The sequence below is a fragment of the Aythya marila genome (assembly GCF_965140915.1).
Source record: "Aythya marila genome assembly, chromosome: Z".
NCBI classification, from domain to species: domain Eukaryota; kingdom Metazoa; phylum Chordata; class Aves; order Anseriformes; family Anatidae; genus Aythya; species Aythya marila.
Window position 1 is genome coordinate 56,019,647 of NC_139080.1, and position 26,430 is coordinate 56,046,076.

Below are 26,430 nucleotides of genomic sequence, written 5' to 3' on the forward strand. Positions count from 1 at the left end.
CAGCAGGGTGACTTATGAGCACATAAGTCATAACATATTATACGTCATAACTGCTCGTAAATCATGACTTACCCTTGCTGCAACGTGAAAGGAAAAAAATGGCTAGTTCTATCAAAAATGAACAGATTTGGCAAAATCAGGCCACAAGGCTATCAGTAAGAGGCTCTGGAGGAGATACAGGTGAGTTCAAGCCACTGGTGAGTTTGCCTAGGACAGAGGCATCAAGAGATCTGAGTGACAGGAGCAACACTGTAAGACTCACCAGATGAAAGGGCTCCTTAAACAGAAAGGAAATAAAGTTTAGGATATGTAGCAGTGCTCACATGAAGAAGCACAGCACCCTTTTTAAAGAACAAAAAAACAAAAAACAAACAAACGAAACAAAACCAAACAACAACAACAAAAAAAACACTTTTTCCTTTTTTTTTTTTTTTTTTAAACACTGTATGATTGTAGTGATAAATACAAAAGGCAAAAGTTATCACAAGTGAACCAAGAGGTAAAAATCTCCAGGACAGCAACCCTGAAAAGCCTGTTTTTCTGCAAGGGGAGAGCAAGTGGTGATGGAGAGGAAAGCCACCGATTTTTTTTTATAGCTGGAAAGCCTATTGAAGGTACCTGCTGAGGGCGCGCTCTGCTACTTAACTATTTTTCGACCAAGTGAGGAGCAGTTCCAAAGCGGTCCAGACAACCTGGTCGGGCAGCAATCAGCAAAACACTTACGGTGCAATAGAGCTGCCTTTCTTTTCCCTCCCGCTGCTTTTAGCTAGCTGCTGCTGTTGGCGTTTCGTTGCAGCTGAAGACGAAACCAGCCCTAGCTGCAGGCGTGCTGGCCAGCAGCAGTCAGTAGAGGGCACCAAAAAGCAAAGGAAGGCTACCTGGTCTGCCAAGGGGAGCAGTCCCAAGCGAAGCCGGAGCCAGCACCGTGAGAAGTCTTCCTTGGAAGTCAGAGAAGACCCGGGCAAGTTTCGTCCACAACAGAATTTGAACATGCATCAATTAATTATTCAACTTGCCATGCAAACGCACACAGAGAAGAAAAGCACAAGCTGGAGTCCAGCGCGAACTGGCTGTCAAATCTCCTCCCAGATTTTCAAGCATCAGCGCCCCAACAATCAAACACAACTCCCCCAAACAGGAAGAAATTTCATATTCCACCTGCACCCTTACTGTTACCTTTCGTGTTCCTCCTGGGGACGGGGAGGAAGAGCTCCTGACGAAGGTTAAATTAAAGACCTTTAGGAGGGAGTGTAAGACTTACACTCCCTCCATACAAATTCCCATTGAATGCACCAGCGACTTCTTTCCACGGACAGAGACGTAAGACAGTTTTGAAAAGCCACAAGATGACAGCTTAAGTTTTAATCTGCAATAGCAGTCTTGAAGAACTATCAGAACTACTACTACAAGTAGTCCTGAAGCACTAGAATCACCACAAGACTACTAGCTTCAATAGGAGTCTCGAAGAACTCACTTGCATCCACAACCGCACAACTTTTAACTTTAGTACTACTCTTTAATTAGAGCATAGAAACCATTTAATTCTCAAGAACTTTCTTACCGGAGCCGAACAAGTGACTTTACATCGTCAACAGCAATCAGTGTAAATCATTACCTCCTACAACAACTTGAACAAATGATACTGAAAGAAATCCACGTGGAGAAGCTTAGGCATGGATTTCGCGGATCACAGCCGCGACCTGCTTCTGCGATGCACCCACACCTTGCAGAGCAGGGACAGTCACACAGCACAGCCCCCGCTGCCCAACACGGGGGGGCTTTCTCCCCAATTTGCCCGTGCCCCGGGGCACTCCGCAGGCTGCCCGTGTACACCTCCCCATGCCCATGCCCATGCCCATGCCCATGCCCATGCCCATGCCCATGCCCAGGGCTCCCCGCCGCTCCCCCCCGCACCACAGCTCCGTGCCGGGCGGCTTCCCGCGGGGCGGCTGTGCTGCCCATAGCACCGCGCAGCTCCCAGGGTGGCCGGGAGAGGCTGTCTGTCTGGCTGTCTGTCCGTGTGCCTGTCCGTGTGTCCGTGTGTGCAGGGGGGCGGCCGCCGCCGGCCCTTTTCTTCCCGCCCCCCCTCCCCGCTGCCGGTACCTGCGGCCGCGCCCCCCCGCTGCTCCCCGCCGCCGCCGCTGCCCGCCGCCATCTTCCCCCCCCAGCCCCGCCCCGCGAAGGAGGGGAGGGGCGGGGCCGGAGGGCGCTGGCCACGCCCCCCACCTGCGAGAGACCACGCCCCCCTCCCCCTCCCTCTTTCCCTCCCCTCAGCTCCCTCCTCCCCCCCCCCCCGCCCCGCGCCGCCTCACGGAGTAAATAAATAAATAAATAAACAAACACATAAATAAATAAATAGACATATAAATAAGCGAAACAGAACTCGTTTCCGAAAGCTTCGGACGGGAAGCCCAAAGCCTCCACGGCATGGGGCTGGCAGCACGCATCCTTCTTGCTGCCTCACACACAGGCAGGAATGCTCCTCAGGTGTGGCGTCAGTGCCCAAAAGTAAAACACGTTTTTCAGCCACAATCCTTAAAGCTGAAATCAGGATAACAATAAAGAGGCTCTCCCCCAGTTCCTCTGTCAATACAGAGGTAGCTGGTATACGCTGGATGTGCTCTTCTGAAGTTTAAGCCAGGTCAGCTGCTGCCCCTTCCCATTCCCACCCCCCCCCAAGCCTGTGAAGCACCTCACAGGATTTCCAAAACGCTTTAAAACAGCATTAATAACCCCGATTCCCTCTAATCACCCATCTTCCCTCAGTTTTCTGTCAACACAACAGAGGTGTTCCTCCACGCAACAGGAAAGGAAGAATGCTGAAGGGACTGCCAGTCTGAAGCTGGTGCACCAGGATGGCTCCGAAAGGAAATTTCCACCACCTGCCCCTCACCTTGGCACTATTTTTTTCCTCTCCCACATTTTTCCCACTTCTGACCCACCATGTGAAAGTGACCTTCAGCTCTGTCTCTCCAAAGAGGAAGGACAGCGAAGATTTCTAGTTGCTGCAAGCATGTACAGAAGAAAGCAACGCAGGAGCTCGGTCTTTAAGCATCTTCAAAAATAGCTCCAACACAACAAGAAATTAAAAAAATGATAATAGAAAAGGGGAGTTTAGCTGGTTTTGTCTGGTTGTTTTTTTAATTTACCGAGAATATTTTCAGACACTGGAAACAAAAGTAGAGAACATATCGCTGTTAGAGTTTCACAATTCATGGCCAGCTAATCAACAGAAAACAAAATAATCCCACAATCTGGATTGCATGTTTGCCCAATATCTATATATTAAACCAAGCCTCAAATGTAGCATGGTCCCTGAATACATACTTATTTTTAAAAAGAGGGAGATGGGAAAAAATGTAGTATAGCACTAAAAGCAACTTGCAGTAAAAACAAATCCAGCGCTGGGATGAGTTGGAGTAACTATAAAATTGACCTGTTCCAGGATTTTAAAACACAAGGGGTTTTGCATTTATCAAGGCGCTAAGATGCAAATCTCATTTCTAAGAATGATCCTTAAAATTTGACTAATATATGCCACGTCAAGCCAAAAAGTAAGCTAACTATGAAGTGTCATAGTTGCAAACAATGTAGTACATGTTATATGTTGAATGAATGTTTATCAATTTGCTTAATTACTCTAAAATCTTAATTACTCCAAAATCTCTTAGGGATGGTTGAAGTTGGAATCTCTTAATTACTTCAAGACAGTTGAAGTCTAAGGTAGACCCATCAACATTACCGGTAACTTGAAGGAAAGTCTCACAAGCAGTTCAGTGTGAAAACTTTTCCCTTCCGTATGCCAGACTTATGCTACTGATCCAAGTAATGCTGAACACTGGTAGCACAACCAGTGTGCTACCAACTGTGAGCCAATCTGAGGATGTGATTTCTTGTCAAAAATGACTAGGAAAACACGCGTTACTGGACAGGTTGGTGTTTTAAGACTGCACCACTGAGTGACAGTTTCCTACCTGTAAAATCTGAAGTTCCCATTAGCAGAACAGGAAACTACAGCCGTTGCAAAACAAAACAAAACAAAACAAAACAAAACACACAAGAAAACTCCCCAAAAATGTACCAACAAAATACAAACAAACAAATAAACTTCAACACTTAGCTAGGCTACAACTCCTCAAAGACATCCTACCTTACCTAAACATTAGCAGCAACTGTATTAACTGAGAGCATTAATATGGCAAACCACCAGTGTTTACCAAGGGAATGCAAGCAAAAAGAAAAATATTGTACAACATAAATTTCTCCTTCATTTACTAAGAGATTGTCCCGAATAAAGTATATTTCTTAACATGCCAGAGAGTTCAAAACTAATTTTTAAAATTGACTGCTACGCCTGCATAACAAACAGTCTTTATATAGTAAAAGCAATACATAAATATATATATATATATATATATATGCATCTTTTGAAGGAAAAATTTATGTATGCCTCACCTTATCACTGTCATCGCTGCAAATGTGATCTTGATGGATTGACTGGCATTGAAAGGAAGTACCAATGCTACCTACAAAAGAAGGTGGGGAAAAATTGTTAAAGTGATAACCCAACTCCCGTGAATGCTAAAAGTAAAGACACATGTACCAGCCAGAATTTTTTTTCCACACACAGAAGAGAGATTTATTTGCTGAAGACTTATGTCTGACAAGTCATACATTTAAATCTGATGCTGGAATAAGCATCAGAGATGCATTTTGCACAACGTGCCAGCAGTATCTCCACGCAGACTTTTTCCAAATATTTAAACGGAACAAAATTAGAACTAACTACTTCATCCGTCCAAGGCAAACATATGCAGCAAAGTGCATATGCACAGGCACAAACAGAGAGAAGCTACACGCTCCACGTTAAGGTAGTGCAGTCCTGCCCCGTATCTTTTACTCCAGAAAATTTTCAGCACCCTGGTTAGCCACAAAACAAGTCTCTCTCCAATGGTATATTAGGAATAAGAGTGAGCGGAAAAATCTGAGGTCAAAGCAGAAAAGCTTTGCTGTGTTGTTATCAGTCTTGTCTATAGTGGAGTTTCTGCCTTCTTAAGTTTTTTCAACAGGTTTCTTTATGTCACATTCTCTTATGTGGTACAGCACACCTCTACAAAGGCTCACCCAGTTGTGGGACTTTTGTCTAAGGAGAGAACCAAACTGAAGTTTGATCATATCCACACAGATTCCCAAACTTTTTAGATTTACAAAATACACTCACAGAGCCCTTACACCGTAAAGATTTATTTCACGAGTTTTTTCCTTGCTTAGAAACTACAGGAGTCGGGTAACAGCTATTGTTGGTTTTATGCTGCCATAGGCAGAAAAAAAAAAAACTCTTTTTATTCAGCCACAGGCAGAAATCATCACCAGTTAACGTAAGCCCCTTAAATCTTGCTGTAATTGGGCGAGGGAATGTTTGTCCCCCATTATTGCCATCACTGCCTCAGATAAGACTCAATGTGTTTACCATTAAAATTGCATTTTTTTCCTGACTTCTATAACAGAAAGCAAAGAATGGGTGAGAGGGAAAACGAGTTTCCTTCCCCTCCACTGAGTTGCAGGCTCGCTGTAGCCAGAGCAGATGTTCCTGAAGGAGCCACTGCTGAACCCTGCAGCACAGGCACAGCCCGTGACGGCACACTGAGCCCGATCCAGCACTTCGCCTCTGGATGTTACTCATCATGGTCCTCAGCCAATTCACAACATTTTAGGCTTGAATCACACGCTTGCAGACTAGCCAGCTTTACCACAGCTACTGGGAAACAATTCATGTCACGGCTGCATGTAGATGCTGTCCTGAAGTTTCCAAGCTTCATACAATATCTAACAGCCTCCAGTTTTTCTGTCCAAAGGCTTGAAGTTGCACGTGCTAGCTGAACAACATTCAGTCAGAAGAACTTTAACATAAGTTTACTCATCCACTTAAACATTACTTTTCCCAAGAAAAAAGTCTCCATCCAAGCATTAAATTTAATCCACGAGAAAACTCCAACATGCCCTGACTTTCTTGAACATAATAAAGCACTTGACTTCCTTTTTCCTGCCAGGTACTGCTAAAAATTTCATCCCATCAAGTGATACATGTACGGTTTCCTCCTGTTCCAAATCTGAGTTTCTTTTAGAGCTGACAACTTTCAGAAGCTCTTAATGTGTAAGAATGCACAACAGTATTTTACAAATGCTCACCGTTAGCACATTTTAATAAACAAACAAAGCAAATATCTTAAAAAAGGTGGTAGCAGAGGATCCTGTAGGGTACGACATCTACAGCTCTGTTTGGCTCTCACACGCAGAAGGTGTTGTGCTTGGTTTTGTTTTTATAGCAAAGCACAGGAATCCACACTCGTGTGCTGGGTAGGATTAGAGCTTCCTCACACTCTGACCGATCAGAAATAGAAGCTTTGGTTCCTTGATAAATACTTTGCTGTCTGGTAGTTTTGCAGAAGCATGTTACCTCTGAAGTCAGCTAAAAAGCCACGTGCCTTTAAAGGCTGCAACTTTGAAAGAAAAGAGCACTTTTAAACGTGTTGCTTGGTTATTCCCCTCCCTCCCCCTCAAGACTCACACATTCAGCTTCTTACAAGTTACCAGAACTGTATGTTATTGACGGGATGGGATGGGACTCTCCCCTGCCCCCAAGTTCCCCTGGCATTTCCAGGATGGAATAGCTCTTCAAGAAAGCAGATGTCAGTTAAATTCTTAGTAATCCCATGGTCCCATTCTCAGGAAATAAATTAAAAAAAAAAAAAAAAAAAAAAGGAACCAGAACACACTGCCAGAATCTATATATCCTTCTGGAAAAAAATCCCAAACAAGTAAACAAACAAACTAAAACCTAAATTTTCCACGGAAGTTACCAATTAGTTACAGTTTACATAAATAATGCACCAATATAATAAAAGATCATTAAATATAGATAAAAAGGCCACATATTTATTTGGTTTGAGATAACAAGAACAGCTTCAGATGTCATACAGTTTTCTTTTTGGCATCTGTTCCTAGTACCCAAACTAAAAAACTTGACTCAGCTGTCACAGCTTACTGCAGACTGCTAGGCGTTTGGGCTCACAAGCAGACTTTGAACTGAATCTAGTGTTGCACTTTTCACAGCTATTTTGCTCTAGCAGGTTAGGATGAAAAAGACAAGAAACCTATTTCAGAAAACCTATTATGGATTTTTTTTGTAGGCAAATGTGCTTTCAAATGCTGAAAATTTGTGTTACCACAAACACAGCAGATAATGCAGAGAGATAAATAACAGCATTCTGGTGCCTATCTACACAATCAGTTTTAGATGCTGCTCTCACGTGGCTACAACATGCACAAAAAGTTTAAACACACAGAGAAAAGTGTATTGCCTGAAATTCAGGTGAAGAATTTGCATGTCTACACCCATCTTGTCAAGCCTGGATTATATTAGATGCAGCTTAATTTTATAGGCTGCACGAACACAGTTACTCCTTACTGTTCTGAACGCAGGAGACACACATGCTTGCTTCCTGAAGCCAGTCCCATGTTAACTTACAAGGGTTAAAAGAGGACTTCATGTAAATACATGCACGTACTAAATAATAAACACAAAAGTGTTATAACTCCTGCAGACCAGCTCTGGAGTGGCCACGCAGCAGAAAATCCTCGTTAGCAGCGTGGCTTCCACATGTATGAATGTGCTGGGAATCCTCAGGCTGAAAAGCCTGACCCTCTTTTGGAGCTGGGGAATGCGGCTGCTGGTGGAAGCGGTCACAGGACTAATACCAGAGGAATGAATGTGGAGGGTGGGTGGAGTGAAGGAGATGTCTGGGAAGCACATGGCTGGCCCCAAACTTGGAAAAAAAAAATTAGAATAAGTAATAAAGTCATCTGTAGAAGAAAGAGGAGGAGCGCCGACGCCTCCAGGCAGCGATGAGGAGGAGCTGTGGAGCCAACCCCCTCACACAGCCTGACCAGTTCTCGGTCAGGTCTGCACCTCTAAGACATGCTGTGGGGCATGCTAGCGGTGGCGAGACACATCGCCGTGCTCCCACAGCTGCAATTCAGTGGTCATTAGACTGCAAACCTACAATTAGCAGCTACCTAGCAGGGCATAATCATATGCATTGGAATATAATTGCGAACTTTTTTGATGGCCTACCAGTGATGATTTTACTGCTGTACCAGTTTCCCCGTAACTAATTAATAAATTCCTTAATTGCTTTGCACCAGTTATGACTCAAGTCTCCAGTCAAAAGGGTGAACTCACATCCTGACAGTAATGCAGACAGGGAACTACAGGCACCAACACCAACAGGTTTCATGAGATTTGGGGTTTCCCTTAAACATCTCTCTTCTGCACTGTTGTAAACAACTCTGAACCTTCCTGTTTTAAATTTACAAACAATGTACTTGAAAAGTGTAAAAGAAATTGAATTGCGTTGATTTTGTGGGAGAAACACATCAGAGAATAAAAGAGTTTACACACACTCACACAAACTCGCACATTTATTTAAGTTCCCCTTTCAAAGGAAAATCCTGGCTTTCTTGTGCCCAACTCCATCTTGCAAATTTTTTTGAGCTGATTGTATCAAGAATTGCAGTAACAACAATTCAATGCAAAGGTATTAAAAAAAATGGGTTTAGAAATCTCTAATAAAGTATGTTAGATGAAGAACAGATTGTGGAAATCAAAAGTAAACAACACATATGTGTACATGTACACATATGGACATAGGTGTGTATATGTATGCATTTATCTGTGTATGTGTATACATACAAGTGTTTATATAGCCATATATGCAAAATATAGTTTATAATTCTATCTATAATTCTATTCTATTATTTCTATAAAACTTTCCAGTATTTATAAGCATTCATTATTTAGCATCATTCACTCATGCTGTCAGGATATTCAAAGCATGCTGGGCTTAAAGGATAGTGGGATATAAAAATCAGTTCCTTTTATTGTTCAGACATGAAAATACAACACTTCTAGAACTTTGGTATAAAGGCTTGGCACGTAAACTGAAGATGGGCACACAGAAATGGAAAGGGCTTACTGAGCTTTAGCCATGTAGTGATAATTCATCTCCAGTTTGTGAACACAGAACAAGTTTACAGTAAGTTCCCTGTATTCAGTTCGTGCAGGCAGGGCGAGCAGGGGGGGCAGAGCGATCCCCCTGCCCACAAGAACAAATCCTCTAATTTGCAGGGAGGGGTAGAGAGAGGACACAGAAAGCCCCCCCTGATAAACACGTGGATCAGAGGCTGGTGCCAACACAGAAATTTTGTTTTTTTTTTTGACCATGGGGCACTTTACTTGGCACCCGGCCTGATGGCCGCAGACGGGTCCCTGTCTCTAAGGGGAAAACGGATCCTAGGCCAGGAGCTGGCGGGGCTCATTGAGAGGGCTTTAAACTAGGTAAGAAGGGGGACGGGGCTGAAACAAGGATTGTTAGAGGTGTGCCAGGGGTAACAATGGCAAGGCTGGGAGAGAAGGCAATGGCCCAACTGAAGTGCATCTACACCAATGCACGCAGCATGGGTAACAAACAGGAGGAGCTGGAAGCCATCGTGTGGCAGGCAGGCTATGACTTGGTTGCCATCACGGGGATGTGGTGGGACCACTCTCATGACTGGAGTGCTGCAATGCCTGGCTATAGGCGCTTCAGAAGGGACAGGCAGTATGGAAGGGGTGGTGGTATGGCTTTCTGTATCAGAGGGAGTTTTGATGTCGTGGAACTTGAGGCTGGGAATGATAAGGTTGAGTCCGTATGGGTTAGGATTGGCAGGAAGGCCAACAAGGGAAGCATCCTGGTGGGGGTCTGTTATAGACGGCCGAACCAGGATGAGGAGATAGATGAGGTGTTCTACAGGCAGCTGACAGAAGTTGTGAAATCATCAGCGCTTGTCCTTGTCAAGGACTTCAACTTCCCTGACATATCCTGGAAGCACAGCACAGCCCTGAGAAAGCAGTCTAGGAGGTTTCTGGAGAGCGTGGAAGATGCTTCCTGACGCAGCTGGTTAGTGAGCCTACCAGGGGTGGCGCCCTGCTAGACCTTCTCTTCACAAACAGAGAAGGACTGGTGGAGGATGTGATTGTCGGGAGCTGTCTTGGGCAGAGTCACCACGAAATGGTGGAGTTCTCTGTTCTTGGCGAGGCCAGGAAGGGGACCAGTAAAACCGCTGTATTGGACTTCCAGAGGGCTAACTTTGAGCTGCTCAGGACACTGGTTGGCAGAGTCCCTTGGGAGGCGGTTCTGAAGGGCAGAGGGGTCCAGGAAGGCTGGGCGCTCTTCAAGAGGGAAATCTTAATGGCGCAGGAGCGGTCTGTCCCCACGTGCCCAAAGATGAGCCAGCATGGAAGAAGACCGGCCTGGCTTAACAGAGAGTTGTGGCTTGAGCTTAAGAGAAAAAAGAGGGTTTATAATCTTTGGAAAAAAGGGCGGGCCACTGAGGAGGACTATAAGGATGTTGCGAGGCTCTGCAGGGACAAAATTAGAAAGGCCAAAGCTCATCTGGAGCTCAATCTGGCTACTGCTGTTAAAGACAACAAATGTTTTTATAAATACATCAGCACAAAAAGGAGGACTAAGGAGAATCTCCAGCCTTTACTGGATGTGGGGGGAAACTTAGTTACAAGAAATGAGGAAAAGGTGGAGGTGCTTAATGCCTTCTTTGCCTCAGTCTTTAGTGGCAATACCGGTTGTTCTCTGGATACCCAGTACCCTGAGCTGGTGGAAGGGAATGGGGAGCAGGATGTGGCCCTCACTATCCACGAAGAAATGGTTGGCAACCTGCTACGGCACTTGGATGTGCACAAGTCGATGGGGCCGGATGGGATCCACCCAAGGGTACTGAGAGAACTGGCAGAGGAGCTGGCCAAGCCACTGTCCATCATTTATCAGCAGTCCTGGCTATCGGGGGAGGTCCCAGTTGACTGGCGGCTAGCAAACGTGACACCCATCTACAAGAAGGGCCGGAGGGCAGACCCGGGGAACTACAGGCCTGTCAGTTTGACCTCAGTACCAGGGAGCAGATTATCTCGAGAGTCATCACGCAGCACTTGCAGGGCAAGCAGGCGATCAGGCCCAGTCAGCATGGGTTTATGAAAGGCAGGTCCTGCTTGACAAACCTGATCTCCTTCTATGACAAAGTGACACGCTGGGTGGATGAGGGAAAGGCTGTGGATGTGGTCTACCTTGACTTCAGCGAGCCTTTTGATACCGTTTCCCACAGCACTCTCCTCAAGAAACTGGCTGCTCATGGCTTGGACTGGCGCACGCTTCGTTGGGTTAGAATCTGGCTGGATAGCCGGGCTGAAAGAGTCGTGGTGAATGGAGTCAAGTCCAGTTGGAGGCCAGTCACTAGTGGAGTCCCCCAGGGCTCAGTACTGGGGCCGGTCCTCTTTAATATCTTTATTGATGATCTGGATGAGGGGATCGAGTGCACCCTCAGTAAGTTTGCAGATGACACCAAGCTATGCGCATGTGTCGATCTGCTCGAGGGTAGGAAAGCTCTGCAGGAGGATCTGGATAGGCTGCACCGATGGGCTGAGGTCAACTGCATGAAGTTTAACAAGGCCAAGTGCCGGGCCCTGCACCTGGGGCACAATAACCCCAAGCAGAGCTACAGGCTAGGAGATGAGTGGTTGGAGAGCTGCCAGGCAGAGAAGGACCTGGGAGTATTGGTGGATAGTCGGCTGAATATAAGCCAGCAGTGTGCTCAGGTGGCCAAGAAGGCCAACAGCATCCTGGCCTGTATAAGAAACAGTGTGGCCAGCAGGGCTAGGGAGGTGATCGTCCCCCTGTACTCAGCTCTGGTGAGGCCGCACCTCGAGTACTGTGTTCAGTTTTGGGCCCCTCGCTACAAGAAGGACATCGAGGTGCTTGAGCGGGTGCAGAGAAGGGCGACGAAGCTGGTGAGGGGCCTGGAGAACAAGTCCTACGAGGAGCGGCTGAGGGAGCTGGGCTTGTTCAGCCTGGAGAAGAGGAGGCTCAGGGGCGACCTTATTGCTCTCTACAGGTACCTTAAAGGAGGCTGTAGAGAGGTGGGGGTTGGTCTGTTCTCCCACGTGCCTGGTGACAGGATGAGGGGAAATGGCTTAAAGTTGCACCAGGGGAGGTTTAGGTTGGATATTAGGAAGAACTTCTTTTCTGAAAGGGTTGTGAGGCATTGGAACGGGCTGCCCAGGGCAGTGGTGGAGTCACCATCCCTGGAGGTCTTTAAAAGACGTTTAGATGTAGAGCTTAGTGATATGGTTTAGTGGGGACTGTTAGTGTTAGGTCAGAGGTTGGACTCGATGATCTTGGAGGTCTCTTCCAATCTTCTGATTCTGTGATTCTGTGATTTACTTTTCTCATCATTGGGACCAATATTCTGTGCCCTTTTTTGCAGTAGTACACCTCAATGCTAAGCATAACTGTACTGATCCTTGCCTTAATGCCACCCAAAATTAATTAAGATTATAATGCCATTTTAGAAGATAAATTCTAATATTAAAGAATATATTCTATAATACAAATATTTATATATAATATATATATAAAAAGAAAAAGCATCTAAATAAAGATAAATTCTAACTAAATCCTAAATAATGCCATTTTACAAGCGAAGATAAAGAGTAGAACTGAAATAGGACTGCAGGTATTTACAGCAGAACTAAATTATGCAGTGTGCCTGTGCATTGAACTGTGGAAAACTACAACAAACTTCCTTTTTCTCACATACGTGCTTTGAGAATGGGTGTTGCTGCAGAGGAAAGGGCACCTGCATAAGTTTCTGCATCACTGTACTTAAAACTGCTGCACAGCAGACAGCAAACTCCGGACAGCAGCAGCAGCAGCACATTCCTCTGGGTCCCTAACATCGTTAGCAGTGACAGTGTGGAGACGTTCCCACAGCCAGGCTGTCACTGCCATTGATTTCTACCCCCCTCCTCCCTTAGCAAGACTGCCTTTCAGAGTCTGTTACTTCATGCTCTTGAAGGGAAACCTGACATTTAGCACTGACAATTCTGCCTGCTGAAAAAAAGTTTAAAATTCAGAAGAAGGAAAACTAAATCTCCTTTTTCCTGCTTGCTCTCTCTGCAAGTTTCTTTGCCGTGTTGTTTACAGATGTGTATTTGCTAGCAAATGGATCCATCACAACATACTATGTTACTGAAATTAAATAGATGTTAATGCCTGATGGAAGGTGGTAGTAGTGGTGGAGTTCGTTCTTTCTCTCTCTGTCTCTCTCTCGCTTTCTTTCTTTCTCTTCCTTCCTTCCTTTCTTCCTTACTTACTTTTTCTTTTAATCAGAGACTTCCAAGGGCAGTGGAAAATGTTTATAACAAAGCAAAATCTTGTGTCAGGAATCCACCTGCACGTACTGTTTGCCACTATGTTCTGTATTTATCTATGCACAGTCAACTACATTCTATATACGCACACATACAGCCTTGTATGTATGTACATATAGATGTATACACATGTGCATACACATGCATATATATATAAATATTTTACATACGCATATACACGTATTTTGTGTTGTTTATTACCGATTTCTACAATCTATCATTCAGTTTTAACACTGCAACCAGTTGCTAGGAGGGTAATTATCAACTCCAGTAAGGATCAGACAGCCAGAACAGATAAAAAAAAACCTGAGGAGTCTGTTTTCAAGTAAATGTCCATAATTACACAAGAATCCCGAACTACAGAAAATGTGATTTGTGGGCAAAACTGTCTCCAAAGCTTCATTATTTATTTCTTACAGAACAGCAGAGATTGAAGTTATTTAACTAGGTAAGCATAAGTAATTAGCAACAGGAATAAGCAGTGTTTATAAAAGAAGGCTCAGCAATGCTGGTAAAGAGGTAGGATTCTAGATTAAAATTTTACATATCTATTTCACCTAGAATTATAGCTGATACACCCAGCTTTTGCTTTAATAATAAAATACAAGCTTTAAGTGCCTTGTTTACTCTATTTCCACAAATCATTCCAGAATTTGCAAGTTGACAGAGATTATCAATATCCCTGAGATCAAAACTTATCTTTTATTCAGAATTCATATAATCATAGAAACACAGAATGGTTTGGGTTGGAAGGGAGGGACCTTAAAAACCAGCTGGTCCCATCAGCTGGTCCTGGGCAGGGACACCTCCCACTAGACCAGGTTGCTCAAAGCCCCATCCAGCCTGGCCCTGAACACCTCCAGGGATGGGGAAGCCACAGCTTCTCTGGGCAACACTGTAAGGTTAAAAATACAAACAAACAAACAAACAAAAAACCCCACACAACAAACATATTTAGAATTAGAACAGTTCAGTTGGAAGGGGCTTCCAAAAAGTCATCTTGTCCAGCTAACCAAAAGTTAGAACATGCTATTGAGGGCACTACCCTAATGCCTCTTGAACACTGACAGGCATGGGGGAGCAACCACCTCAGTAGGAAGCCTGCTCCAGCGTTTGACCACCCTCACAGTACAGAATTTCTTCCTACTGCCCAATGTGAACCTCCCTGGCACAGCTTTGTGCCATTCCTGCACATTCTGCCATTGGTGACCAGGGGAGCAGAGACCTCTGTGCTTCCCCTCCTCAGGGAGTCACAGAGCCATGGGGCCACCTCTTGGCCTCTTGTCCCGACTGAACAGCCCAGGTGTCCTCAGCCTCTCCCAGAAGGACATCTTCCAGCCCTTTTATGCAGCTTCACGTCTATTTCTTTGTTGTGCTTCATGCTGCTGCTGACTGCGCAATGCTCCAGTCCAACCAGATGCCTCTGAAGGCCCCTCCAGTGAGTCTACAGCACCTCCCTGTTTAGTGTCATTAGTGAACTTGTGGAGGATGCATTCAACTTCTGCATTCACTTACCACTGTTGTTCTAGAAACACATACCAGAAAGACACTTGGGAAGAAAAAAGGCAGTGTGATAGAACAGCCTGGACTCCTCCACATACACAGGTTAAGGCAGCAACACACGCCTCCATTCACTCCTCAAGCATGGTCTAGTAAAACCACAAATAACCACACCTGACGTCTGCAGCACCATTAAACCTACTCGTTATCCATTACGCCTTCTGTTTTTGCTGGAAACCATAATGCAGCAAGACCAAGAACGCACATTCTGAGAACCCACAGCTACCTGAAAGACACCAAGGAAGTTTAGGAAATGCACCGAGGAGAGAAAGAAGCAGTCGACTGAACCCTGGAGAGGAAAAATCAACAGTATTCACCCAGAGGGCCTTTTCTGATGGTAATACTGATCAGCTGAATGCAAGACACATTAAGGCAAACATGAAAATTCATTTAGTTCTTTTCACAGGGCAGGAAAAAAAATCACTTAGCCTCAAACTGATAATTCTGGACAAAACAGTAATTGCACTCTGCAAGCTTATCACTCCGTAGTTCAAGATACAATCAAGACTTTTGTTGTCAAAGTACACAGGGATTGTCAGTTAGGTTTCTTGTCAAAACTTTTATCAATGCAGATGCAAAGACTGATGAAGATATGTTAGAGTAATGAGTTCCTAGTGAGTTAGCTGGCTGGCTGACCTCTTCAGACAGAGCTGACAGTTTCCAAAAAAAAGAAAAAAAAAGAAAAGAAAAGAAAAAGAAAGCTGCTTTTTGGAAGGCCATCATTTTGAAAAACAGGTTATTTTCCTCCAAACATTAGTTTCATAAAATTAACTTCTGACTCATCACTTTGGAAAGAAGTAACTTTGCCATAGGATTCACTGACATTGGCTTACACAGGCCATAAGAGATCCAGAAGACTTCCTGTGTATTTCTGTAGGAAGTGAGAACAAAGAAGAAATCATTATTAAGTTTAAGTTTCAGGGTGTGAAGTTAAAAAAAGACCAGTTTTAAACTGCAAAACATGCTAAGCTCATTCCCATTTGATTTAGACCTGTGCAAAACACATGTATTTTCACTGGAAACACTCCACATGCTTTACTGAAATCTGGAATCAATTCAAGCTCAAAGGCAAACTAAAAAATCATGAAAATGGTCTTAAAGATAAGGCTTGGCAGCTTTCTGTCCATTACTCTGGATGCAGAATTAAAGTATAATATGACCTCTTGAATTAGCCTAAGATAAAACTGTGGAGCAAGTTCAATTCTGCCAAATCATGACAAATACTTATAAGCATGTTTTGGGCATCTGTGCCTTTGGATAACAAAGGATGATTCCACAGCTGGTGCATTTATGACATTTGTAGCTTAAGTCTAGACTCAACATCACCAAAAACTTGTTCTCTAACAGAGTAAATTCACATACATGGACGTTGCATCACACAAGGAGAGGCAGGTAGCACATGCTGTTCATTTACAGATGCAGTTTTCAAGAACAGTGATCACACACACATTGACAATCAGAAGCTGGCTGCACTCCAGCTGTAATTGATACCAGCAGCAGCAACACAGCTGCCGCAGAACAGATTTCGGCTAGCAAATACAAACCTTTACAGCATCTGGACAGCCCACTACATTTCAGGTCACCAGAGCCACAATTCCACCAATGTCCACATTACTAAGAAAAAAAGCTGGCTTGGGATAAATCTATGTGCTTCACTCATACTCAGCCGCTCCATAAGCTGAACCGCATACCACGGAGTGCAGTTAGCCACAGACACAGAAATGCCTTCTTTCTCTTTCTTTTGAACAAGGTTTTCCATGGTCTTCACGTCATATTTGTTTCATTTCTGGTCAACGGCTTATTAAGCATACTGAAGTGCAAGAGCATGATATAAAGCATGACCCCATAACTGTCAGGACTTTACAGACGTCCTGCCTGCTTTGCACTAGTGAGCTGGCTGAGCTCAACCACAGCCTCCCCAGAGGCAGCCTTGCAGAAGGGCTTCCTGCTTCCTTCAGAGACCATGCTGGTAACGTGGTCCCCCAGATGGGGCCAGCAGATGCAGCAGAGCCCGGGAGCTGGGACAGGATTACCACCAGCTAGAGGCTCAGCTTTGCAGCCGCGCATCTATAATGTTCAGTTACACAACCAGCAACTCCTGTAGGAGTTGTGGTTCTTTTTTTTTTTTTTAACATGTTTTTAGTTTTAAACAGACAGGTTTAGTAATTGGGTTATCATGCTTTTAAAGTATCTTCTTTCTGAGAAACAGATAGCTTCTCCTTACACTGAGGCAACCCTGAAGAAAGGTGAACTGCATTTCATGCCTCTGTAAGGAAGGTCAGATGAGCCCAAATCCCAAAGGTAACATCAGCAGCTCCCTACTCTGCATCACCACTTTTCAACCGTGGTTCAACTGGGATACAACACCAGAGCTGCTGCAGGGGCTCTCCATGGGCCGCAGCCTCCTCCAGGCCACATCCACCTGCTCCACCGGGGGCTCCTCCACCCATGGGGGGGCTGCAGCGTGGAGATCTGCTCCATGTGGGACCCATGGGCTGCAGGGGGACAGCCTGCTCCACCAGGGGCCTCTCCCTGCACAGCCCACGGGGGAACTGCTGCTGCCTGCCTGCAGCACCTCCCGCGACACGCACCTGGGGGCTGCAGGGCTGTTCTCACTCCTTGGTCTCCCAGTTGCTGTAGCATTGCAGTGTTTTCCCTTTCTTCTATCTGCTGTCCCAGAGGCCCACCCAGCATCACTCCCTGGCTCAGCTCTGTCCAGCAGCAGCTCCCTCTTGGAGCCGTCTGGAGCTGGCTCTGCTCTGACATGGGGCAGCTGCTGGGCTCTGCACACAGAGGCCACCCCTGCAGCCCCCCGGCCACATAAGCCCAATGCACAGACTGAAAGTGGGGGAAAATGCCAATAAGACTCCTGTGCAGGTGACAGAGCAAGGCATGCAAGCTACTGTCCCCACCACCTTGCCAAACACATTTCCTTGTTGCAGTGTTCAGCAGATGCAACTGTGAGGCCTAATGCCTACCTTTTCCCTATGAAACCTCCTAGGTTGTACTCCCCCACACACAACCCAAAACAGTCTCTCTCCTGCGTTAATAACAGGGCAGTTTGTGACAGTCAGCAGGTTTGCTCAAACTCACAGCTTCTAATACGTCGGTGACAAAACTGTGGCCTCAAGTTACATTGAGAGGCCTCCAAGAAACAACAGCCATCTGTGACACACCACAGCAGCCACCCCTTCTGCATCACTGATACTGAGAGGATGCAGAGTAATGCCCTTCAAGCGATGCACACACAACTTCTGCTTGTATATGTATGTGTGTACGTGTATCTAGATGTAATACATGCACCTCAAAGACATTTAAAGACAAACTTGCGTTTTCCCTCTTCAAACACAGCTAAATTTTTTCAAGTCCCTTTTTCAAATCCAAGTGAGACATGCTGTGTGGTATGTCTTGAATTCACGAAAAAACATCAGCTATACTGTAATAAGCAAGAAAGAGTGCTGGGCTCCCCACCTACCACAGGAAGGGGATTGTTTTCCTTCTACACCCACACATTAAACAGAACAGCAGAGAGAATCTTCTGAATTTCACGGTTTCGACCTAACTTGTGGATCGTGATAAAAAGGGAATCAATATCAGTTTCGAATGGCTTGCCTCACGCCTATCAATATGAGTTCAAGCTCATGAAGTGGTAATGCAAGGGGAAGAGGTAGGAGTTCAGTCCTTGAAATGCACTCATTTCAGAGCTACTGTACACACCTCGTTGCTTAAATGAATGACACCGATTGATACACTCATCCCCTTCCCAGCACCAGCATGAACAGGAAACTGCTTGTATATGCCACATAAAGTACCACCACATATGCCACATAAAGTACAAACTTTATGTGGGATGATGCTGTGGAGCTCCACTGACTTACCTAAGTCAGAAGAGTCCCAGGGTGAGTGTTAGCAGGTTTGAAGGCTGGAGAGCAGATTTGAAGGCTAAAGTTGCAAAGGCACGGAAACAAAGCTTGAATTGGAGCAAGTTTAGGCTCTTTAATCAACTGTTCCTTTGATAACACCTGTGAGCTGAGAGGAGGATGTACTCTCATGATATGATACAGCCACAGATGGCCAGTCCACCTCTGAACATACAAGGAAGAGAAACAAGTTCCCCGTGATACAAAAATTTCGTCTTCCATACACAATCCAAAAAACACAGGCACGAAAAAAAAAAAAAAACAAACAAAAAACTACAAAACACTCCTGCAGATGTCTATTATCTGCTAGACAACAATATTCCTGTTTGTAACACACTATTTGTATTTTAGGTGCTCCTGAGAATTCAAGAACCCTGAAAAGAACATTCACCACAGTGAAAACACTATTGACAAGGCAAGTGGAGTATTTCACTATTAACAAAGAAAAGAAGTTAGAGATGAATTCACAAAATGCCAATCACAACGTCCAATCAGTTGGGGTGAGGAAGAGATGTCTGTAAATCAGCTGTGCTGCAGAACTTCTCCCCAGGAACAGAAGTCTCACCACGACGAAGAAAAGCTCCCTCTCAGTAGCTGTCAGGGAAACAGACTGTCTGCCTAACAAGGATCAAGAAAAGTTGATGAAAATGAGACCACTGCAAGCTCACAGGGAAGTCTGTGCCCGTGCTACCTCACACTCGCTAAACGTACCTTCCAGTCACGCTTCTGAGTGCCACCTCTCAGATACGCCAGGGGAAAAGCAGAGGAATGAAGCTAAGGGAGGTGCCTTGGCTTTTAGGAATTTAGTCTGATGTCACTTCAAACACTACACAAATTCTATTTTGAATTCCATGCAAGTGCTAAATGAGTATTTTAAACATAGTATTTCCCTATCTATATAGTGCACATATACCAGCCAGCAGCATTTTCCTTAAGGTTACTCACAGGCGGTTGCTTTGCTCCAAGGATCAGCTTTCCCTGCTTGTTCAAGGAGCACTTCAGGAAGAAGCCACTTGGGGCAAAAAATTTACAGCAGCCATAAACCTTCAGGAAATTAGGTTAATGCAGAAATACTTTTACACCCACAAGCACACTGCCACCACTCTTTTGCTGGTAATCTCGGTACTTAGAATTTCAGGAGATGAAGTGCAACTGATGAGATTACACAGCAAAGCGCCAACAAAATCTGTTAGCACATTGTCAGTCCGGCTTATAATAGTTAGGCACCCTCAGAAAAAAAATACTTAAAGCAGTAAGGTCAAAGGACTACTTGTGTCAAATAAGCCAATTAATCTTACGGCCAAAAAGAGGAAGTCACCTTCTGTTCTGAGGACAACCTCTCCAGTCTGAGCACTGATGTTGCTAAAGTCACAGATTAGAACTTTATATGTGATGTAATTGCAAATATATTCTTAAAAAAAATCTAAAAAAAAACAAACTCATTTTGCTTGTCTTAACAGTCTATACTACTCCCCTCAAACAGCGTTTTAGATTTCATTCGAGACCCATTTTTAAATAGAAATTCAAAAGCCACTTCTTGATTTTCTTACATAACATGACACTGCTCATAACTTTACTCCCACTTGCTGTGCCACTCGAGTAAAACTTCCATCAAGTATTGCAAGGATATGTATTTAACATACCCTGTTTATAAATACAAGCTGTTCAGGTTTTTTTTTTCGTTTGTTTTGTTTTTTTTAAGACTAGAAAAGAGTTAGACCGTTCACCCTTCACTGTATCAGGATTTTAAATTAATTGGCTGTGTCACTTTTGTATCTTCCTGTCTCTGACGAACTGGATTCGGTAAAATCACCTGGTTTCTGTGCTATCTCATTCAAGCCTCAAACATGAAACACTACCAACCAGTAAATGGAGATTAGGAGCTGTTTAAAAATGTTCAGCAGCAAGATCCACCTCAGGTGACGGCCCAAGTAGTCCCAAGGGAAAATGACAGTGGTGCACATAATCAATCAGTAGGGCACGAGCTTATTTACAAAAGAAGGCCAACAAAGAGATGTGCCTGTGTGATTACTGCAAGAAGGCAGATCCAGCTCGACTGCTCCCTGAGCATTCGGAAACACCACCTAACACATATACCAACCTTTGTGTGGGGAATTGAACCATTTTCCAAAAAGCTGCTTACTCCCACAACCGTCATGTTTGTTAAGGTGCAGTCTACCTACACATTTTGGAAGCCCCCTTCGCACATTATTAACATGCTGCTGCAGACGATGCCCCCAGACTCAGAAGAGGCCATCCCTGCTGGCCTTGGCAGCTGGATGCTTGAACCAAGCCAGCAGCACAATGACCAGTTCCTCCTGTGTCAGTGATCACTCTGCCCAGATCTTCTCTCACAACAAAATCATTCTGAGGATACTTTCTGAAGAATTGGCATCAATGTAAACTGCAGCTTGAAACACGCTGCTACTGTAACATGACAACATACTTCCTCCTTCCTAGCTGCTGTCATTACAGGAATCACACGAGACTTACCTACACAGAAATCAATGCTTGGAGGGATGAGAAGCAGCTGAAAGACAAGTACTCTTGTATTTTTCCATCTTCCTCTCCTTTGCTGCACAGCAGGATCCACAACTCCTACACTGGAATTATCTTACCAGAAGGAATTTTTAAATCGCTATCAAACTAGAATAAACCTTGTTTTCTTCGTTAAAACTCTGTGAGAGGCTGACACTACTGCCAACACACTCTGAATATGGTGTCTGGCCCCTGTGACACCTTATTTTGGAGGCTAGTTACACCAGCCCCTGGCTGGTGAGGGGTGGCTATCTCACCAGGTGTGCTCCTGCACAAGTTATACTTTCGCTGAGGGCCACTGAGCTCTGGATCGTCTCATCCTGCAAGAGCTGGCTGTGGAAACGTGCTTTGGGTGAACTTCCAGAGTGAAGCACAGCATTCATTTATGCAGATACATAGTGGGGTGAAACCCACCACAGAAAACAGTTCCTAGGAGCCAAAATTTAGCACTTCTTCCTGCTCTTGTCATCTTACAAAAGGAGGCTAACAGCAGCACCAAAAGACAAAAAGATATGGAAACATAATTATTTAAAAGCATGTGCAGATAGATACAGAATGTAAAGAAAACAAGTTTTTCAGCAACTCAGGGCTGACTTTGCTGAGACCCCGGACCAAAAAAGTATGACATGCAAGCCACACAGCATTTGTAAGAAGAAAAATCATTTAATCTTGTCATGGAATTCAGTGTTCATCATCAGCTGTTTGGGAGATGAAGCAACAGGAGAAAACACCCTGTTAAAAGCTGGGTATGAGCAGACGAGCCCACAGACATCCTTATCCATCCTACAGGACTGATACTAATGGTTCTGAAGATTCAGCTGACTTCCTGAGACACCTGAATGCAAGTTATTTTCATAAAGCTAAAGGTACCTGAAATTTCAAGCCATTTGTTATTCTCTATTCGTAACCAGACCACTGAAGTGATTTTCTTGAAATTCACCTTCTCTTGAGAATCTCATTAAGACTGACGAATCAAGGACTGCATATGCAAATTGTCTGGAAACGTATTTTTGGATGCAGCAACTAAGAGTCCTTTCTTTGGTTTAAACTTATTGTCACATATTCATCATTATAATAACTACAACAAAAGCAAACAGGCATAAGTTTAAATGTTAAGCTCTAAACTTCAGAGGCTCGCTGCCTTCCTTCTGTTTCTTTGTGGCATCACCCAACAAAGCATCAAACCCATCGCTAATTTGCACAAAAATCCAGCCTATTCTGGAGAATAGAAAGCTTTAGCACTGAAAATGTTCCTACTGCTGTCTGACTCACACAGGCTTTAGTCCAGATAGGAAACAGTAATCTAGATCATGCATTTGTGATCAACTTTTTCCAGTTTCCTACTTCTATAAAGAAAACAAAAATGTCAGTGAAACCTTGGGACAAAAAAAATCAAGCATATCTCATTTTTATTTTGTTTTGTATTTTCACTACCTGTTCAATCTAGCCATGAAGCAAAGATTACCAGCGAGGCACTGCCTGCTTAGGAACTGACCTTGGAAGCACCTGCTTGAAGCAGGGCCAAGCTGAAAGCTTGTTTACTTGAAGCTGTGTGATCAAGCCATCTCTAGGAAAGTATTTCAAAGGAAAGCCCAAATTCTCTCTCACGACAGATTATCTCCAAAAACAGGAAAACCTGAATATAATTAAAATTGGTTTCAGGTCAGAGAAGCCACAATTAAGTAGCACTTTGTTACCCTACATGAGTTTTCTACAACCCTGGTCTCCTGGCAGCTGATGAAGTGCTTACTATTGCAACTTACCAGTTACTTATTGCAACTAATCAGTAGGACTGACTTGCCAGGACAAAATGATTATAAATTAAATTAATTTATATTTGATGGGCCATGAAATAACTTTCTCTCTTCCCATCGTTTTTCGTCTCACTCCAATTAGCGAGCGTTGGTCCCAGCCTTGTTTCCAAGGAGGAACGCTCAGCACTTGACTTGCCTTTTTCTTATTACACCTTCAGAGTAAGGACATTAGCAGACACAGATACCGTGCCATTCTTTCAAAAAATGAATAAAATATTTAGTAATGTTTAGTTATCTTTTTGTCTGAGCAAGTCAGGTTCTAATGATAAAACACAGGTTAGTTGGAGGGAAAAGAAGAAAAGACTGGCAGCACGCCTATTTTATCTCAGCCCCGCACACGGTAACAGAGACATCAATTACATGATACCACACTATTCCCCCCATTCTGGATATACCATGTCGCAAAATGACTGTGTTTCCCTAGGGAGAGAAATGTTCCTAAGGAATCTCAGTTTGCTAAATCATGAGCAGGCCTGTTATTGCAAACAACAAGGCACAGATCCTGAGAAAATGACAAGCCAATGTGTTACCAGCACAGATGAATGTTTCTCTGGTAAACCAGCTTCTGCTTTTTTGGAGTACCATTCAATAAGCAAATTCCATCAAGCCTTACAGCACTGCAATTCTGTATTAATTTGTTGCACCTCTCTTGGAGGAATGCTGCAATTCCTTCTGACTTTTTTTTCATGCTCTGTTTTTTTTAAACCCAAGGTGCATTACCACATACTTCAACCCATTTTGGTGCTCCTTTCCTTGCTGCTCCCCCTAACGCCTTTATCCAAAGCATCCCTACAGCTCCCAGCTCCTGTCACCACCTACACCCCTCCAGCTTGCTCTTGTCCAGACTATACTCTTCGGCAAAAAGCCTTTCTCTCACATTGTTTAGTCTGAGAAGAAAGGACATAAATGGGTACACAAACTCCCCAGTTTCAGTTCTGGTGCAAATACAGTACACATTGTCACAACCTGTAGTTAAAACAAGGTAAATCAGCCAGCAAACAGATAAGCAGGAGGTACCATGCTCATGAGTCTCAATTTCCAGCATTTCTGAAATCTGATTTGTTTTTTAATTATTTTGATATTATTATTATTTTGATTGTTAAGTACTCTTCCTTTCTCTAACTGAAATGAATTTCCACAGGGATAGTACAACACTGACACAAGAGTCCAAGCCTCTCCTAAGTTTCAAGGAGTACACAACTAAAAAAATTCTCATAAACAAGTGCTCTGAGAACCAAACCTAACCTGGAGAAATGCATTTCTGTCTGTCCTGGACCTTGAAGATAGCAGAAAATTCCTTCTAAAGTCTTTTCAGATGTTGTGCTGGAAAAAATTCCATCTACCATGTCACAATTTGGAAAAAAAGCTCTGAATAACTGACTGCTACCTTGTACAGGGAACTACTGCCTCTTAGCAGCCCAGTTATCAGGGATTCATACACATACTTTATCTGCACACAAAACTCCTTTTTTTTAAGTATCCTTTTTTTAAGTAATGCAACTCTCTTAATTCTAAGAGCTTCAACTTCGAATTCAATTTCAGAATTCAAAAATCAGATTATATTTCCATTCTGCCTCACTGCTTCTGTTTGAAAAAGCAGCTGGCCAACATTTAATGCACATGCCACCGAACACCACGTCCTGCCCCTCCAGACCATTCATCTCGTCATGCCATTTCTTCCTTTGTTTTGCAAGCCGATAATTTTATGTACTACAGCAATAGTAGCAGACAAAAAAGAACCTCTGAATACGTGCTACAACAGCATGCATATGGGCTAGGAGAGAGGTGAAAGGCTTCCAGGGTTTAAGTAGGTTTCTTTTCCAGTATCACAAAACACACTGCATCACCCCATCAAATAAGGCAACTTTTTAGCATGCTTAAGTCACTCACTATTTTTGCACACTGTTGCCTTTTCTATTTTAAAATACAGAAATTCTTTGGCCTATCTTTCCTGCTTCTGTAGGTTACCAAGTCTTAGCAGGCTTATTAAATGCTAACACAGGCACTCTTTTGATACATATTCAACATTAGAAGCCTGTCACCCAAGGAGTGGGCTAGTTTCATGCACTGAAGCACATAGAAAAAATAAACAACAAAAAAATATGTTTCCATTTATTTTGCTATTGTTAGACGTCAATAATTCTGGTAAGGGCACTCTAGAAACCTGTTACCAAAGAACACATACTCAAGCTCAGATGGATGGCTTGTTTAAGCTTGTGTCTTGTTTCACTGTTGGTCAACAACAGATCTGTCAGGAGTGAGCACAGAAGAGCAGCACAATTTTCCTTTTCCTTTTTTTTTATTTCTTCCATAGCCTATCAAAAATCTATAGTCCGCGGATCCCTGAGCTGCAAGTTGCATGTGAATAATGGTGTCTAATAAGCAGTCATGGATCCATCCCTCATGAATTTGTCCAACCATTTTCTGGGCCACTTTAGCCGATTTGAAATTGATTTACAACTTCCCTTTTTATAATCCCTGCATCTTTCAAAAATCACCTAAGGTTCTTAACAAGAGTTCCTAAGGTTCTCAGCAGAGAAGGACATCTTTTTCAAAAGATCATATTAAAAAAAAAAAAAGTTCTAACTTACAATATACCTTTCTACAATCATAAATTTGCTCTCTATGTAAGCAGCTCAAGTCATGCAGAACTCAAACCCTGACGTGTGATAAAAGACCAGTGTTACAAAGAAGCAGTCTCAATATTTATTCACTTTATAGTTCTTCAGAATTAAATTGCTTGAAATCACTGGACTTAATATCAAACAGAAATTTCATTTACCTTTCTGCAAAGCACAGGCAGGCTGTGTTGCACCCATTCATTTAAATTATAGAACACTGCCATGATCAAAATCAACGAGGTGGATAATAACAAGACTAAAGGTAAGGTGCCTCTTGGTTCTGAAAAACATTCAGCACACAGTCAGGTTAATTCACAGCATGCAGAAAGACTCCTCCCACCCGGAGGACTTCTGAGACCCAGAAACAGCCTCACAGCACCACTGTCTGGACCAGACATTCAACTTTTCAATATTTTAAAGCACGAGATTACTCGGTTCGGAAGAAAGCAACTCCATTCCAAACCCTTTCATAATTAAGAAAGAACAATGCAGAACAATGGAATTCCATAATAATACATCGTTCAAGAAAAATCAAGACAAAGCAGAACAGTGATTGTATGCACAACCTTGATTTCAATCCCTGATCTAAGGAAGAATATTTGAACATCACAAGCTAGGAGGTAAAAAGGAAAAAATTTAAATTAAGATGCTGAATTTAA

General features: G+C 43.6%; 1 protein-coding gene across 4 annotated transcripts in view; it reads right to left on the reverse strand.

Annotated features, from left to right (window-relative positions):
* RNF38 (ring finger protein 38) overlaps positions 1-26,430 on the reverse strand; it is a 117,144-nt gene that overhangs the window by 38,168 nt on the left and 52,546 nt on the right. For 3 of the 4 annotated variants that reach the window (XM_082783515.1, XM_082783516.1, XM_082783517.1), the window contains one exon: positions 4,456-4,526. The exons of the other annotated variant lie outside the window; for it this stretch is intronic. In XM_082783515.1, the coding sequence (XP_082639641.1) occupies positions 4,456-4,526 (71 nt within the window). The remainder of the gene's footprint in view (positions 1-4,455; positions 4,527-26,430) is intronic. 4 annotated transcript variants of the gene reach the window in all.